Source organism: Telopea speciosissima, chromosome 7 (assembly GCF_018873765.1).
Source record: "Telopea speciosissima isolate NSW1024214 ecotype Mountain lineage chromosome 7, Tspe_v1, whole genome shotgun sequence".
Taxonomy (NCBI): domain Eukaryota; kingdom Viridiplantae; phylum Streptophyta; class Magnoliopsida; order Proteales; family Proteaceae; genus Telopea; species Telopea speciosissima.
The window spans coordinates 26046466-26060678 of NC_057922.1; the positions used below are offsets into that span (position 1 = coordinate 26046466).

At 37.2% G+C, this 14213-nt stretch overlaps 1 protein-coding gene and 1 long non-coding RNA gene across 2 annotated transcripts; both read right to left on the reverse strand.

The window, feature by feature from the left end:
* Window positions 1-754: 754 nt before the first annotated feature.
* LOC122669034 lies at window positions 755-3654 on the reverse strand. The gene is made up of 3 exons (XR_006333954.1): window positions 3406-3654; window positions 2197-2208; window positions 755-764 (listed from the first exon to the last, which is right to left on the reverse strand). It is a non-coding gene; the product is annotated as an uncharacterized LOC122669034 (long non-coding RNA).
* A 2466-nt stretch (window positions 3655-6120) lies between these two features.
* On the reverse strand, window positions 6121-7223 carry LOC122668395 (chaperone protein dnaJ 20, chloroplastic-like). Its single transcript, XM_043864969.1, has 2 exons — window positions 6753-7223; window positions 6121-6305 (listed from the first exon to the last, which is right to left on the reverse strand). The coding sequence occupies exons 1-2, from the start codon at window positions 7221-7223 to the stop codon at window positions 6156-6158; spliced, it is 621 nt and encodes a 206-aa protein (XP_043720904.1). The 3' UTR covers window positions 6121-6155.
* Between the last annotated feature and the right edge of the window lie 6990 nt (window positions 7224-14213).

Sequence of the window (14213 nt, forward strand, 5' to 3'; positions counted from 1 at the left end):
CATTAAATCGTGGGGGCTCAATGGAGCTCTTTACATTATATAGCCTTCAAGGCTGGACATAAAATAAATCCTAACTATGACTAGGACTCAAAATAGAAATAGGAATGCCAACTAGGACTAGGACTCAAAATAGGAATGCTAACTAGGACTTAGGACTTCTAATTAGGATTCAGATTTGCACTAGGAATCCTAATTAGATTACAACTCAATAAAAATAAAACATAGGACTTCTAATTAGGATTCAGATTTGCACTAGGAATCCTAATTAGATTACAACTCAATAAAAATAAAACAAATACTAAAAATCCCCACGATTGTTGCTAGTGTAGGGATTCATCCCTACACCTACCCGATGGTTACTTAGGCTGGTGTAGGGAAGAATCCCTACACCTGCGGCTGGTTTTAGACAGCCAGTTTACATCACTCAGCTTCATACATTGAATTTTCTGAGAGCAAGAGTCGAATTCTACTTATATGGTCTATAATTACTATAAAAAAGCAGGTCCTCAGTTCTGCCCAGTGAACCAACATACCCCCTTCCAAGAAGTTTCTGAAGAGAGATCAAGAAACAAAATTAACAATCATAGTATGACCAACAGAATCTTTTATTACAACTACCTGGGGTAGGCTAGAATACTCACAGATCCACCCAATTATTATCCAACTGAGTTTTCCCTGGTCCACCAGGCAAAGGAAGGTACTGCCTATTGGATTTCTACAGCTATTTCTGCTACAAAACTCTATATAAATAGAGGTCTTTGTTTCTTGGGATAAGACACTAGAATTTTCTTGTATCCCACACAAATAATTAAACAATAAATGAGACCCATATCTAAAACGAAAAAATTGAACAACCTCAATTCATTTGTGTGGCAGCCCTCTATGCTCTATTTATTAGGAAAATTCTTTCTTTGCCATTGATTCCATAGTGAAACATCCGCTATATCTTTGGTATCTATAGGGTTCAAGCATGGAGCCAGGCTCACCAGCACTTCATGCATTAAACAACCACTCTTTTTATACAACAAATAAATATTCACATTTCCCCAACTTTCCTAATTACAAACCCCATACATGACAAGCAAAACTGAAATCACCATCTCGTTGACTCTCTACTGCTTTGTCTACATTAGAATCTGTCATTGTTCTTGTTCCTTTTGACTTCTGCCATTTACCACCTATGACAGTCTTTGACATCTCTAGTTGTCCACTACTCTACTAACAATATGCATGTCATTATTTCTTTTCATTGCACACATAATTCAACAATCATGTTTTTGGTACTTTCCTAATTATCACCTTTATACATAACAAGCAATAATTGAAGCCGCCATCTCTTTGGCAATTTTCTGCTGAGACATTTATGTTCCTTTTTCATAAACTGCTATTCATCACACATGACACTCTTAGGCAGATTGGCAGCTCCAGTTGTGCACAATAATTATGGATATGGGTATCGAAATAGGCTTGAAACAGAGAATATGGACAGGGATGCAACATAGGGCTTGAAGGGAGAAAATAAAGAAAACAGGACTAAGATCAGCAAAATATAATGGAAATTGAGTTGAAGCAATAGGAGGCACCATAAGATTGCAACCCACCGACATGGGATTTCTCTCTAAGTTTAAAGAGTGCAGCTGAACAGAAGGTGTGTTTCTCTCACCAAAACTCAACTTCTTGATTCAGGAACCCATTAGCAATGAGAGAAAAGGAGATTGGCAGTTTTGTTTAGCCATATAAAAGCTGCAGTTATGGGCTTTGATGATTTCCCTAAACCTCATTCTCAGAAATCCTGATCAGTATCTTGGATTAAATCCAAGAGTCTAGTCATTCCATGGTAGCCCCAGGTTACAGAGAAAATCAATTGCTAACATGGAGGCTCTATATTCTTATCCTCCCTATATAATCTAACCGATAGCCTATTTTTCCCCTTTCTTTGTTGCTGCCATAGGTTTTGAAATACTTCTATACTGCTGCTGGATTAAACATGTTTAAAGAACAAAAAAATGAAGTATACCTGCGGTGAAGATGTTGTATCCAAAATGCAGTGGTCTTCAGAGCTCGTGAACAGGGTATTTTCAAGCTTCAAAAAATAAAACCCACGTCCAATCATTCACAAGGCCAGAAAGAGAGAGAGAGCGAGAGAGAAAGACAGAGAGGGAGAGAGCGAGAGAGAGAGAGAGCAGCAGACGTTACCTGTTGCTTCTCCTGCAGGTTGTTGATGACATTCCAAGTGGGAAGCACGAATCCGCTGAGAACCCTAGGAGACTGAGGGGAGAAGACGAAAGGGTGTTTTACGTTTTTTAACTGTATTAGGTATTTTTTTTTTCAATTATAGATAGATATTTCTTTTTTAGTAAGAGAATACATATTTCATATAAAAAAGAATACGTATTTAAGTGTATACCATTGTATACCAAATCAATGCATCATATTTAACTGTTTTAATCCTACCGTCCGAAAACTATCCCTCACAAGATTCTTAAATGGGGTGGACAGACCCCTTTCTTTTTAATGGTAAAAATAAACAATTTCTTTTGATGCCACGTTGCAAGCAAAATCGATGACTAGGGTTGGAAGGTAGAAGGATGACAAGATTAACATACAGTCTCCTTGTCAATGACAACCCATGGTCCATCTTCTACTGCACTTTCATTTTATTAATACAATCTTAAGCGGAAAAGTATCTGCTCCATTTCCTGTTCGGTCCAGTTCCCCAAGTCCCTCTAATAGGGGGGGTAGACCCACCCGGGAGAGTGTTCGGGCAAGGAAATGGAGCAGATAATGGTTCATCTTAAATTTTTATATTTTTTTAGGGGGGATAAACAAAGGCGTGTCAAACAGTCGGGTTCAGTCCGAATTTGAACTTCTTTCTTTTGGGCTTTTTACATATATACTAGGTTTGACCAAAATCGGACCGATAAGGTGTTCGGTTTACAAAAGCCTAACCGAAACCAATATCTATCAGTGTCTGTTATCGGTTTCTTTTAACAGCCCCATATCAGTCTATTGTCGGTCCATCTTGGCTTTTCAATTTATTTGTTTTCCAAGAAAAATGTAAATTTTTATCGGGTTTATAGGTTTCTTTTGGGTTTCGGTCCAAATGGTCAGTTTTGGTTGGTCTGATCAATCGATCCGGTTTGTTAAAGTCTTTTAAAGGTTTTTAAAAACCAAAATCAATACCGAACTAATAAAGAGTTTGGTTGATCGGTTTCAATTCAGCCCAATCGATTTTGGTCTTATAACAGTTTTTAAATTCCGAAATCAATACCTAACCAATAAATTCAGGCATCCATGTGCTTGATTTGAGTGAATTGGTTCTCTGGCTCCATAGCAAAAGATGTTCCAATGGTATTGAAATCCAAAACTCACATACCTACTCTGTTTCTTATGTATATGTTTCACTAATTCTTGCTAAGCATTTCCATAACACAGAAAAGAGAGATTCAAATGGCCTCATTTGTGCAGTTTGAAACATCTCTGAAATCATAACCTTCAATTGTAGGGTTGTGATCCGGAATGAGTAGTTTTCCATTTAACAGTTATTGGCAATTATCCAGGGGTCACCAAGTGGTTCAACTGCATACCAAGATTTCTTCTTGGATGTGCTAGCTTTGGTTTCTAGTTTTGGTAGAGGTGAGTTGGGTGGCTGATGACGAGTTCAGATCTACTACCCACATGGGGACGAGTGGGGACAGATCATAACCCTCCATGGGGGTGTGGGATCCACCTCTAGGATGTGGGATCCACACCCCATGGAGGGGTCAGATCTGTCCCCACCTGTCCCCATGTGGGTAGCTAATCCGGATTCGCTGATGACCAGCCATGATTTGGCCCCATAGGTTGGTACATGCTTAGAAAAGCAAATTCTTATCTTAGTTTCTTCTCTCTCATCTCCTTTATTTCAAGATACTTAACATGTACGTATCAAGTGGTATTAGAGCCTAGGATGGATCAAAAGATTAAAAAATTGGAAGGCAATGTAAGTTCACTTCACGTTGGACAATAACATATATATCATTGAGCAGCTTACTGAATTGTTTGACAAACTTGGATCGCGTACATCAACTAATGACCTTGAAATGGAAGAATCCTTAAGAGACATGAAGGGACCGAATGAAGAGGTGGTAGTCAATGCAATTGAGGTGCTGCAAATTGAATCAGGAACAATGGTGCACCCAGAGCAAATGAAGAAGAAGAAGAAGTCCAAACAATGTGGATTATTTGCCGCTCACTTCAAAGTACACATCTCTAAAGCCTCTAAAGCCACTAACTCTATAAAGGGTCATCCAAAGTTTACGAAAAAGATACTAGCAAAAAATGTGATGTCATTCCCTATAGCAAGGTTTGCATGCTGTGAGATGATTATCGCTCAAGTAAATATTCTTCTTTTTGCTTCATGGGTTTTTCCTATTAAGAAATGAGTTCCTGGGAGACCCTTAATTTCGTTGTCTTTGAGGATAAGGACAATTCCAAGGGAATAATGGAATGTTACATGCTAAGACAAGAAGCACATGCATGGTTCTTCATGGGCATAGGGGGGTGGTTACATTTTGTTATCTTATACGAGATGACCCAAAAAAACAAAAAAAGTAGAAGAATAGAACTAATGCCACAAATTTGTTCTACTTGCGTAAGAAGAACATCAGTGGTTTCTGAAGGCAATAGAGCAGCGGACTTTCTGGCTAGCTTGGCTTGTGAATCAACGTTGGACTTGACATTTCATGGTGATAGCTCTTTACCGCTGAAATTGCATTGGATTACCCGTGAAGAAGCCTTTGGCTTTCCAGTGTTAAGAGTTTAATTTATTTCCTGTGTAGGGGTTCTGAGCGTTTGGTCGGTTTTTGAGAGGTTGTGCGAATTGTTTTAATCTTGGGCAGGGGTTAGGCTGGTATGTCCCCCTCTTTGTATTCTTTGATTCATTGAGCTTTATTGTTAATAAACTTTTAGGGACTGGCCCTGGTCCCAGATAGTTTTCGGGTTTAAAAAAATTAATAATAAAATATAAAAAATCAGTGGTTTCCATTTTAACTGCAAACTTCTATAACCCTGGACAACTAATGCCACAAATTTGAACCTCTCAGATAACCATGTCTGATATATAATACCACAGATTTGCACAGCTTCCTTGCCCTAAAATCCAAACCTTCCCTTTTGTGTACAATGTTACAATAGGGGGTTTAGGGAGGGAAGGGCCATCAGTGCTCAGTATAAAAGGCAATTGGATTTTGAAATGTTCCTGATGAAGAACTGAACCATAGTCACCAATAGCTTCTATTACTTCGAATTTCATTTTACATCCTCATATGGTAAATGAACCACAAAGCTTGAAGCCATTGTCTTCGAACACTTTGCTCTCTTTAAGTTCGGAAGCTTAGATTACAAACAGAGCTCATTGAGAAGCCTATTATAAACCAGAGAAATAATGAAATATAGGTTGTGAGAGTTGCAGTTTTTACAAACTTCTTTCTTAGAAGAACTTCCCCCCGCCCCCCCCCAATCCCACAAAAAAAAAAAAACAGAGAGAGAGAGTCAAAAGAGGATATAATGAAACTAGAGAGGTTCCAACCTCCAAATTTGGGAGTTCTACAGGCTTGAATCTGAACAAAAATTATTGAGAAGAACACTTTCATCAAGGTATACAAACAAGATTGTGGTTGCTTGATCTTACAATTTGGTTATGAGATCTGTACTTTATTATGTGGAGCAATGTAATAATATTGTACAATAGCATAAAATAGTATTTAAATTTGATTTCTCCCTTAAATTAATAACAGTCTTGTTGTGAGGACCTGTGGTAGATATAAATTTTGGTGTTTGGTAGCTTTATTGCTTTGGTTAGGTTGGTGGGTTATAAGTTAAAAGTTTTGTTTTATTCATCAAGAATCCATTGCACTTCCCAATTTTAAGAGTAATCAAATCTGATCAAAATGCAAAAACAAACACTCTTTCTAGCAAAAGCAAGAGCCAAATTCAAATTCGGCAACTGAAGAACTAAGCTTTATAATCAGAGACTGAATTAAGTGTGGAAAAAGTGGAAAATACATCTGTACACTGAGAAGACTGGGAAATAATAAAAGAAAAAGACACCATCTAACCTCCCATCGACCACACAAGTGGAAGTGAAAATATACGCATAAATAAAAAATAATAAATTATAAGTTGGCTGATGATTCATTCCTTCTCCTGCGCATTCGAGCTCCCCATGACATGTTCTCTTTTGAATCATTATTCGTGCTTCTCCTCTTCAACCCTTCAAGTTGAGATTCCCAATGGTTCCTCCAAAAATTTCTTTCCTCCAATCCCTAATTATTAGGAAAAAAAAACAGAGAGTGAGTTCCTAATCAATGCAAAGGTAGCTATTAAAAGAAGAAATTCAGAAGGGAAAGATAAACAAAAACAAAAGCAGAATTCCATTAAACCAAGATCAACAAAGAGGAAGGAAATTTAGAAGAGGTATCTCTCTCTCTGTCAATTAGGGAATTCAGATTTAAACTCTGATTGCTTTGAAACCCAAAATACAAACTCTCTTCTCTGAAGATTATAAGAGGCAATCGCCAAAAGATCAGCAATAAGTCAGGTCATTATGGATTAGACTCCACAAACAAGAAATTTTTTATGAACCCAAATCAGTGTTCTCAAAAAAACCTTTAAATGTCATATTTAGAAAAGCAAATTGGACAAAATAAGAGAAGAAATCAAAATAACAGAAATCCAAATCATAGAACCCTAATAAAAAACATAAACAATACCTCATCATATGCGTAGCCTTTGCGAGATGAGAAAGCCAGATGCAAACCACTTGACAAATCCCTATCATACAAAGCTCTCCTGTTTGGGTCAGACAATGTCTCATACGCCTCATGTACTTGAATGAATTTCTTCGTGTGCTCCTCCATCCTCTCAGGTGGCGAAACATCTGGATGATACTTCCTCGCCAATTGCTTATAAGCTTTTTTTATTTCTGAGAAAGACCCATCCTCTGAAATCCCTAACAACTGATAAAAATTCATATGCAGGCTTGTAGTGAAGAACCCATCATTAATGGCGGCCTTCGTTCTAAAGGACCCGGATCTATTTTTGATGGAAAAACTTATTTTGGGCTGTTGGGTATCGAAGAAAACACAAACAAAACCTTTCCCATTTGATCTTCTGAACAAAGGGGTCGGTATTGTGTAGGGATGGAAGCCAACTTCACTACCTGAAATCAATCCAGAACTCATTTTCCTTAGATTTTGCCTTCTATATTCTCAATAGAGAAGATGATGAGAAGAGTAGTAAACCCAAATCTTCAAGATAAATCGAAACTTGGAAGTTGAGAAGTTGGAGAAGATGAGAAGTATGGCCAAAATCTTCGAGAAAGTTGAGAAGTTAGGAGAAGAAGAAAACAGTAGGGCCAAATCTAGGAAACACGAATTGACAAGTTCGTTTCTGACGAGATGGACAATTTGTATTCGAAATAGGGTTGGAACTCTTTCCGATATATATATAACGGAAGGCTTAAGAAGATATTTTTTTTGGGTAAAGAAAAGGGACCCCAATTTTTCCATTTAAAATTAGGTGTCACCACGGGATCGTTCTCCTCTCAGGTTCCAGCCCGGTCAGGTGCGTAGGTTCTTGGGGTGAGATCGTCATTTTCGCTCCTCCTATGAGAGAAATCTGTGCACTTGACCGGACAGGGAACCTGAGAGGAGAAAAATTCGTCACCATGGTGTCAGATAAGGGATTAGGAACTCGGGGTTTATTAATCCTGACTTGATCAGGTCAAATCCATCCATCCGAATATCCAATATTGTGTTAGCTGATCCTGCTCTTGAGTTAGACCGCCGATACACCTGATCATATCCCAATACCTGAAGCCACATGTAAACTTCAAGTTTGAGAGGTCTTCCATAAAGGCTAAAAAAACTAGAAGAGCTTGAGGAAAATTATCACAAGTACTTGAGCGATCAGGCATCGTGCAATGGGCACGCCCATGTGTAGCAGGGCCCATCGTGCACACATGGCGGTGCCCACCGACGATGTCAAGTTGACACGATAACGATCCGAGTTTGAGTAGGTCAAGGAGTGTTATTTTTTTTGGTAAAGGACACGGAGTGTTATATGATTGAAGTGAGCCGAATTTCAAGGGAGGACAACAATTTATCTGACTCCTTTGCCAGAGGCCTCGGTCCTTGATGTGTTGAACTGTTTGGTTTATTTCTATTTCATGATAATTAAATGCTTATAATTGGAAATACATGTGTAGTTCTAAGGGTGTCAATTTAGAATCGATACCAAAAGTGATAAACAAAATCAAAATCGGTCATTTAAAATCGAATCGAAGTAAATTCGTTTAGTTTTAGTTTCCAAATCTAGAATCTTTTTAGTTTCGATTCGGTTTCGGTTTTGATTTCATACTTAAAACTATTAAATCGAACTGAATTACCTATTTTCAAACTGAATAAGAAACCCTATAAAATTATATTCTTTTTAAATTTTCTTTTTGGTGGAACTTTTTTAAATTTTTAATCAAAGGTGGATATTAAATTCTTTTTCATTTAGTGTTTGGGAAAAGTTGGTTGGACTATGATCCTAACAACTAAGGATTTTTTATTAGTGAAGATGTAAAAAAATTGGTCCAAACATTTAAAATAGGACCTAAACTGAATATATATGAAACCAAATTAAAACCCATAAAGAAGTTGAATACAAAACCGAAAAGAAAAAAAAATAAAATTAAACCAAACCAAGTCGATTCAATTTTGGTTTTGAAAATGTATTACTCGGTTCAATTTAGTTATGATTTCTACAATTTGTTTCTTAAATTGAGCCGAAACTGAATCGATTGACACCTTTAATTATTGTGTACTAAGAAACTTCAGAATTGACCATGCAACAGCCTAATTCAAGATTCTGTATATGAGCGGTGTTTAGGTATTTTATAAATGAGAGTGACAGGGGAAATTTTTGAAATGTTCATGTAGTCCTCCAATTGCATTCGTGGATTTGGTATAATCCTCATCCCCTTTGGGTTTACAAATACCCTCCTTTAGTTTTTAAATTTTCCAAAATCCCTATGGGATTCCAGGTTGACATTTGCGATTGGGACAGCAGAAACATTATTGCAACCAGGGCAGAAGAGAGGATAAAAAACCCAGGAAAAGGGTTTGTTGCCGGGTCACGTAGCTACTCAGGGTGTCAATCGGTATAGTATCAGAAATTTGGTATGGTTTTAGAAAGTAAATACCAAAACCAAACCTTACCATATCGAATACAAACTTCCTTTTTTAATATCGATATCATACGATACCATACTGATTTGGTATGGTTTCGGTACGATTTTTATTCGATATTGATATACACTTGCATCAGGTATAAAAAACATTTTCTTATTTTTTGTATGGTAAACAACAGTTTCTTATTCAAACTATCATCAGTTGTGTGTGAAATACAGTTTCACAACATATCATTAGTTTCTTATTCGGTATGAAATAAGTTAACTTCTCTTTGTCTTTACATTTTATTTTTTTTGGAAAATTATCTTTACTCTTTGCAGCTTAACATTATATTATTATATACGTATATTATAATTACATATATTAATTTCACTTTGTCTTTATATTGTTTGTGGAAAATTATCTTCACTTTGTCTTTAACGTTATATTATGTGTATTTTGTGTGTGTGAACACAATTAGTCAATACACATGCAGCTTCAGTTCGGTACAAAAGTAGATAATTTAGTACGATTCGATACATATCAAATAGTTTTGACTTAAAAATCAATACAGTATCAAACCAAAAATGATTCCATTTTTCCATATTGAAACCGTACCGAATCTTCTTTGCAATGGTTTTGTACAGTTGGTTTCTATTTCAGTATTTAGTTTTGGTTCCAAATTGATACCCTTAGCCTCGAAGTCAGTGCAAAACCAATGAGGGGGCATGTAGGGGCATCCAACAGGAAGGGTGCGATGATCTAGAAACTGGAATGGAAAATAGGAAAGGAGACCCAATCTCATCACATGCATAGGCCATATGGGGTCATATATGTCAACCAAAACACATTTGGTCAAAGAAATAAAAGTGGCTTTGGTTCTATAAATTCTTTTAAACATCTCTTTCTTCGAAACTGGCTTTGAGTGCTCATTAGGTTGTAATGAAGCAACTTTGTATTAGTCTTACAAAATAATTGAAAAGGAATATATAGTGAATCACCCAATCTAAATAATCTTGAATGTATCAGAACTAGTAGTCATTGAGGACAACTAAAAATTTGACTTGAAGATTAGTATTTGGAAGAGGAATTTTCTTTTCTTTTGTGAGAAATTGTTGTAATCTTACTTCTTTTTTTTTTATCTTTTTTATTTTAACAAATTTTTTCTTTTCAATATCATTTTACATGCGTACTAGAAAAATGTGTAGTTTCTAGCATGCTTCTAAGTATTAGTATCGGGCGATATGATACCGGTTTTGCTAGTCATCGATATCGATATTGTGCTGATACTGTATCGGTAGCACAGTACGGACAAGGGGTAAAATGATCCGAAAACTCATTTTTTAAGGAAATTAACGTGTAATTTTGTTTGATACAGTCGATCCAGGCCGATATTGTATCAGTATCGCATCGATTTTTTGTATTGTCAATATACGTTCCGATTCCGTGTACTAAAACCATGGCTTCTAGTAATAATGAGAAGTCAATTTCAAATTATTTGTAAATATTTTTTTTACTCCTATATCAAATAACTTTAGAAATAATACAAGGGCCAATTAAAATAAAGTTACAATTTCTCCATTTTTTTTTTTTTTTGGTGATATATAGGGGAAAAAAGAAACTATGTCTATAGGGGTGTCAAACGGTCAGTTAGGTTTTTGGTCTAGATATCGATCGGTTCGATATGATTCAATTTTCAACTGATTTCATCATATCCCAGTTCGATAAAGATTGGTTTGGTTCAATCCGATTTTATCGATTTGTGCTAGGTTTTGACACTCATATATAACTGGCTGATCGTATGTGTTGAGGGTCGCATATGGGTCATGCATGCATGATTCATATATATAGTGAGCTCATCGTGGGAATGGTACGAAGCTGTTGGTACCTATTCAGTAGTTGTTAAACTTTATGGGCGTCACTTAAGTCCCAACATGAAACCAAGCATGAGGAAGATTGGCGTGAGGACTTACAAAACCTGGTTGAAAGCTATGGTTTTGCTTCCAATTCCAGCTCGTCAAATTCTCAAGCTTCCATAGAAGATTAGATAAACTCACACTTGCGTGCATGCACGGAGCACCCCTCGTCTTCTCCTCCTGTGTCAGTTTTTTTTTTCTTACTGCATGGAACCATAGGCAGTACAAATGCATGCCTCTTTCTCTCTCTTATGTCAGTTTTTGTTACCGCATCGACCCAAATGCATGCCTCTTTCTCTAAGTAGTGGAGTGTCTGAATGACACCTTTATAGGTATGTTTAGAACTTCGTACCTTCTTTAAAAGATCAACATTTAGTAAGAGGAGCATGACCCATGCACGCACGCGAGGCTGATGAGGGTGTTTGCATTGGCATCATGGGATTGGATTTCTGCCTTTCTTGGGGGTGGGATGATCATTTCCCCTCCTCTGGGTATGGGTGTTGATGGTACACCCTCCAACAGAGAGTTTTTCCCCTTCTTTTAAACGACCCTTGTATTCTTCCCAAATTTTCTTGAAGCTAGGGGTATAAATCGAAAGGTTTTCAAAAATAAACTTAAAGTAACATATCATTACGTTATTATCAAAAGGTGTCATTATTATGTGTAGAAAATGGACAAGGGAAAAGTGTCTAAGAACACTTGTCAGTTGCTAATGATTCTGTAATGGAGAAATGATGTTTCCAAGATGAATTCTCTTCCACTTCCAATGCATCGAACCATAGGATGTACAAATGCATGCCTCTTTCTCTAATGAGAGATTCTCATTTTGTTGTCCCGCTCCTCTCTCTCTCTCTTATGTCAGTTTTTGTTACTACATCGACCCAAATGCATGCCTCTTTCTCTAAGTATTGGAGCGTGTGAATGACAACTCTATTGGTATGTTTAGAACTTGATACTTTCTTTTAAGGGTTGACATTCAATTCTTAGTAAGAGAAGCATGGCCCATGCACATGTGTGAGGCGGATAAGTGTGTTTGCATTGGCATCATGGGGGTGGGAGGTCATTTCGCCCCCTCTGTGTTTGGACTTGGACAGTAACCTCTCTCTCACAGAGAACTTTTCTTCTTCTTTTACACGTCCCTTGTTTTATTCCCAAAACTTCTTGAAGATTTTTTTTGGTGAAAAAACCTTCTTGAAGATAGGGGTATATATCCAAAAGTTTTCAAAAATAAATTGAAAGTGACATCTTGTTTTATATCCAAAACTACTTGAAGATAAAAGATTTCAAAAATATATTGAAAGTGACGTATCATTATGCTATTATCAAAATGTGTCATTACTTTATCAAAAAAAAAAATAAAAAAATCAAAAGGTGTCATTATCATGCTTATGATTTATTCACATGTAAAATGACATTATTATCCTCATTGAAAAAAATGTGTCATACTACAAGGTCAAAAAAGTAAGACTAGAGGGGTGTTAATAAGAAAAGGCCGGGTGCATCTTATTGTCAACAAGTAGGTGAACTAAGAAGTTGTAATTATACATTTTTACCTTTTGTCTTATTCTCAAAAGTTGTTAAAGTTAAGGGTAAAAAAATATTTTCAAAATAAATTAAAAAATAATTTATCATTATATCATTGTCCATATGAAATGACATGATTTACCCTCATAAAAAAAAGAAGTGTGTTATATTAAAAGAACAAAAAAATAAAATAAAATAAAATTAAATTAAAATCTTGTTGTAACCAACCTCTCTGACAACAAAATTTTCCCTTAAGAAACTCCCTATATTAAGTATAAGGAGGGGAACCATTCTCTGCATGGGAGCGCAGGGGCCACACGAGTGCGGCAGCCAATGAGAGCACACGCTGGCACATTGGGGGCGGATATTCTACCATTCATGGGGGCACGACGGTCATTTCTGCCATTCATGGGGCCACGACGGTCATCTTCTAAGTATAATGTTAATCTATGTCATAGGTGAGAGAGAAAAAGCATTGAGAAAAAAAATTTGCCATTATATTTGAGAAAAAACATTGAGAACTATGCCATTAGAGTCATGGGCCAAGCCATTAATCCCTACATGACCTTGGTTAGGCTGAGCAACTCCATTAGTGTTGAATTTTAACCAAACCGGCAGTGGGGGATCGGCATAGAAATAGTGGGATACAATAACATGAGGATTTAAGCACATGAGGGTCGAGGGATACTAATAAGTTCCTCCACTAAAAACATAAATACTTTTATTGGAAAAAGATCTCTACGTGGTGGTGTTTTCTACGCCCTCTTACAGTCACAGGGCATCGTGAGATGACGTCTCTGTCCCTAGGTAGATACCCAAGCGTGCTCACCCATTGACCCATAAGCTTATGTAGAAACCATGCCACCAAGTAGAGATCTCTTACCCTAAAGCCAACATATATCCGTCTACAGCCTATAGGAGTCCATGTAAGGAGTGAGGATCCAGATCTTCTACGACGCGGGCTGCCTGTTCTGTCGTGCTGTGCAAACACAAGGCAGCGCACATTGACCGCCTTATCCCTGCCCGAATGTCTTGCCCAAATTGACCGCCTTACCCCTGCCCGAATGTCTTGCCCGAACAGGGGTAAGATGGTCAATGTGTGCCGCCTTGTTTCTACGCAACACAGGCAAGACAGGCAGCGCATCATAGAAGATTTGTGTTGAAAGAGTGAAGTCCCGTTGACTACTATAGAAAATATCCGATACATGGGAAGTGGCAAGCGTACGATGGAATGGAATATTGGACGAGGAAATAGTAGATTTAGTGGCCGGGCGTAGAAGAGCACTACTTGAGTGCCAACAGAGCATCTATCGAACTTCAATGAAATTTAGCTGGTGTTGGCGACTGATCAGCTCTAGTCGATGGTGATGGTAGATTCTATTTTTTTTGTTTGGTGTCAGCCCTAGCCAGTCTACCTAGACTGACCTTGGCTGACTTTGGGGTTTAGGCCTAGTTCAAGTATAACCCCGACTCATGGCAGGTTTTGGGTTTAGGCTAGGTTTCACCTATACATTAAAAAAAATAATACAATTTTAGCATATTTATTTGAAAACTCATTTTTGGCCCGTTTATCCCC

Bases quoted from the DNA above. Each gene is read 5' to 3' on its own strand.
- LOC122668395 (XM_043864969.1), bottom strand. From the start codon at position 7,223: ATGAGTTCTGGATTGATTTCAGGTAGTGAAGTTGGCTTCCATCCCTAC. The intron at 6,306-6,752 runs GTATTGTTTATG...CCTAATAATTAG, and splicing joins AAGGCTACGCATATGATGAG to GGATTGGAGGAAAGAAATTT.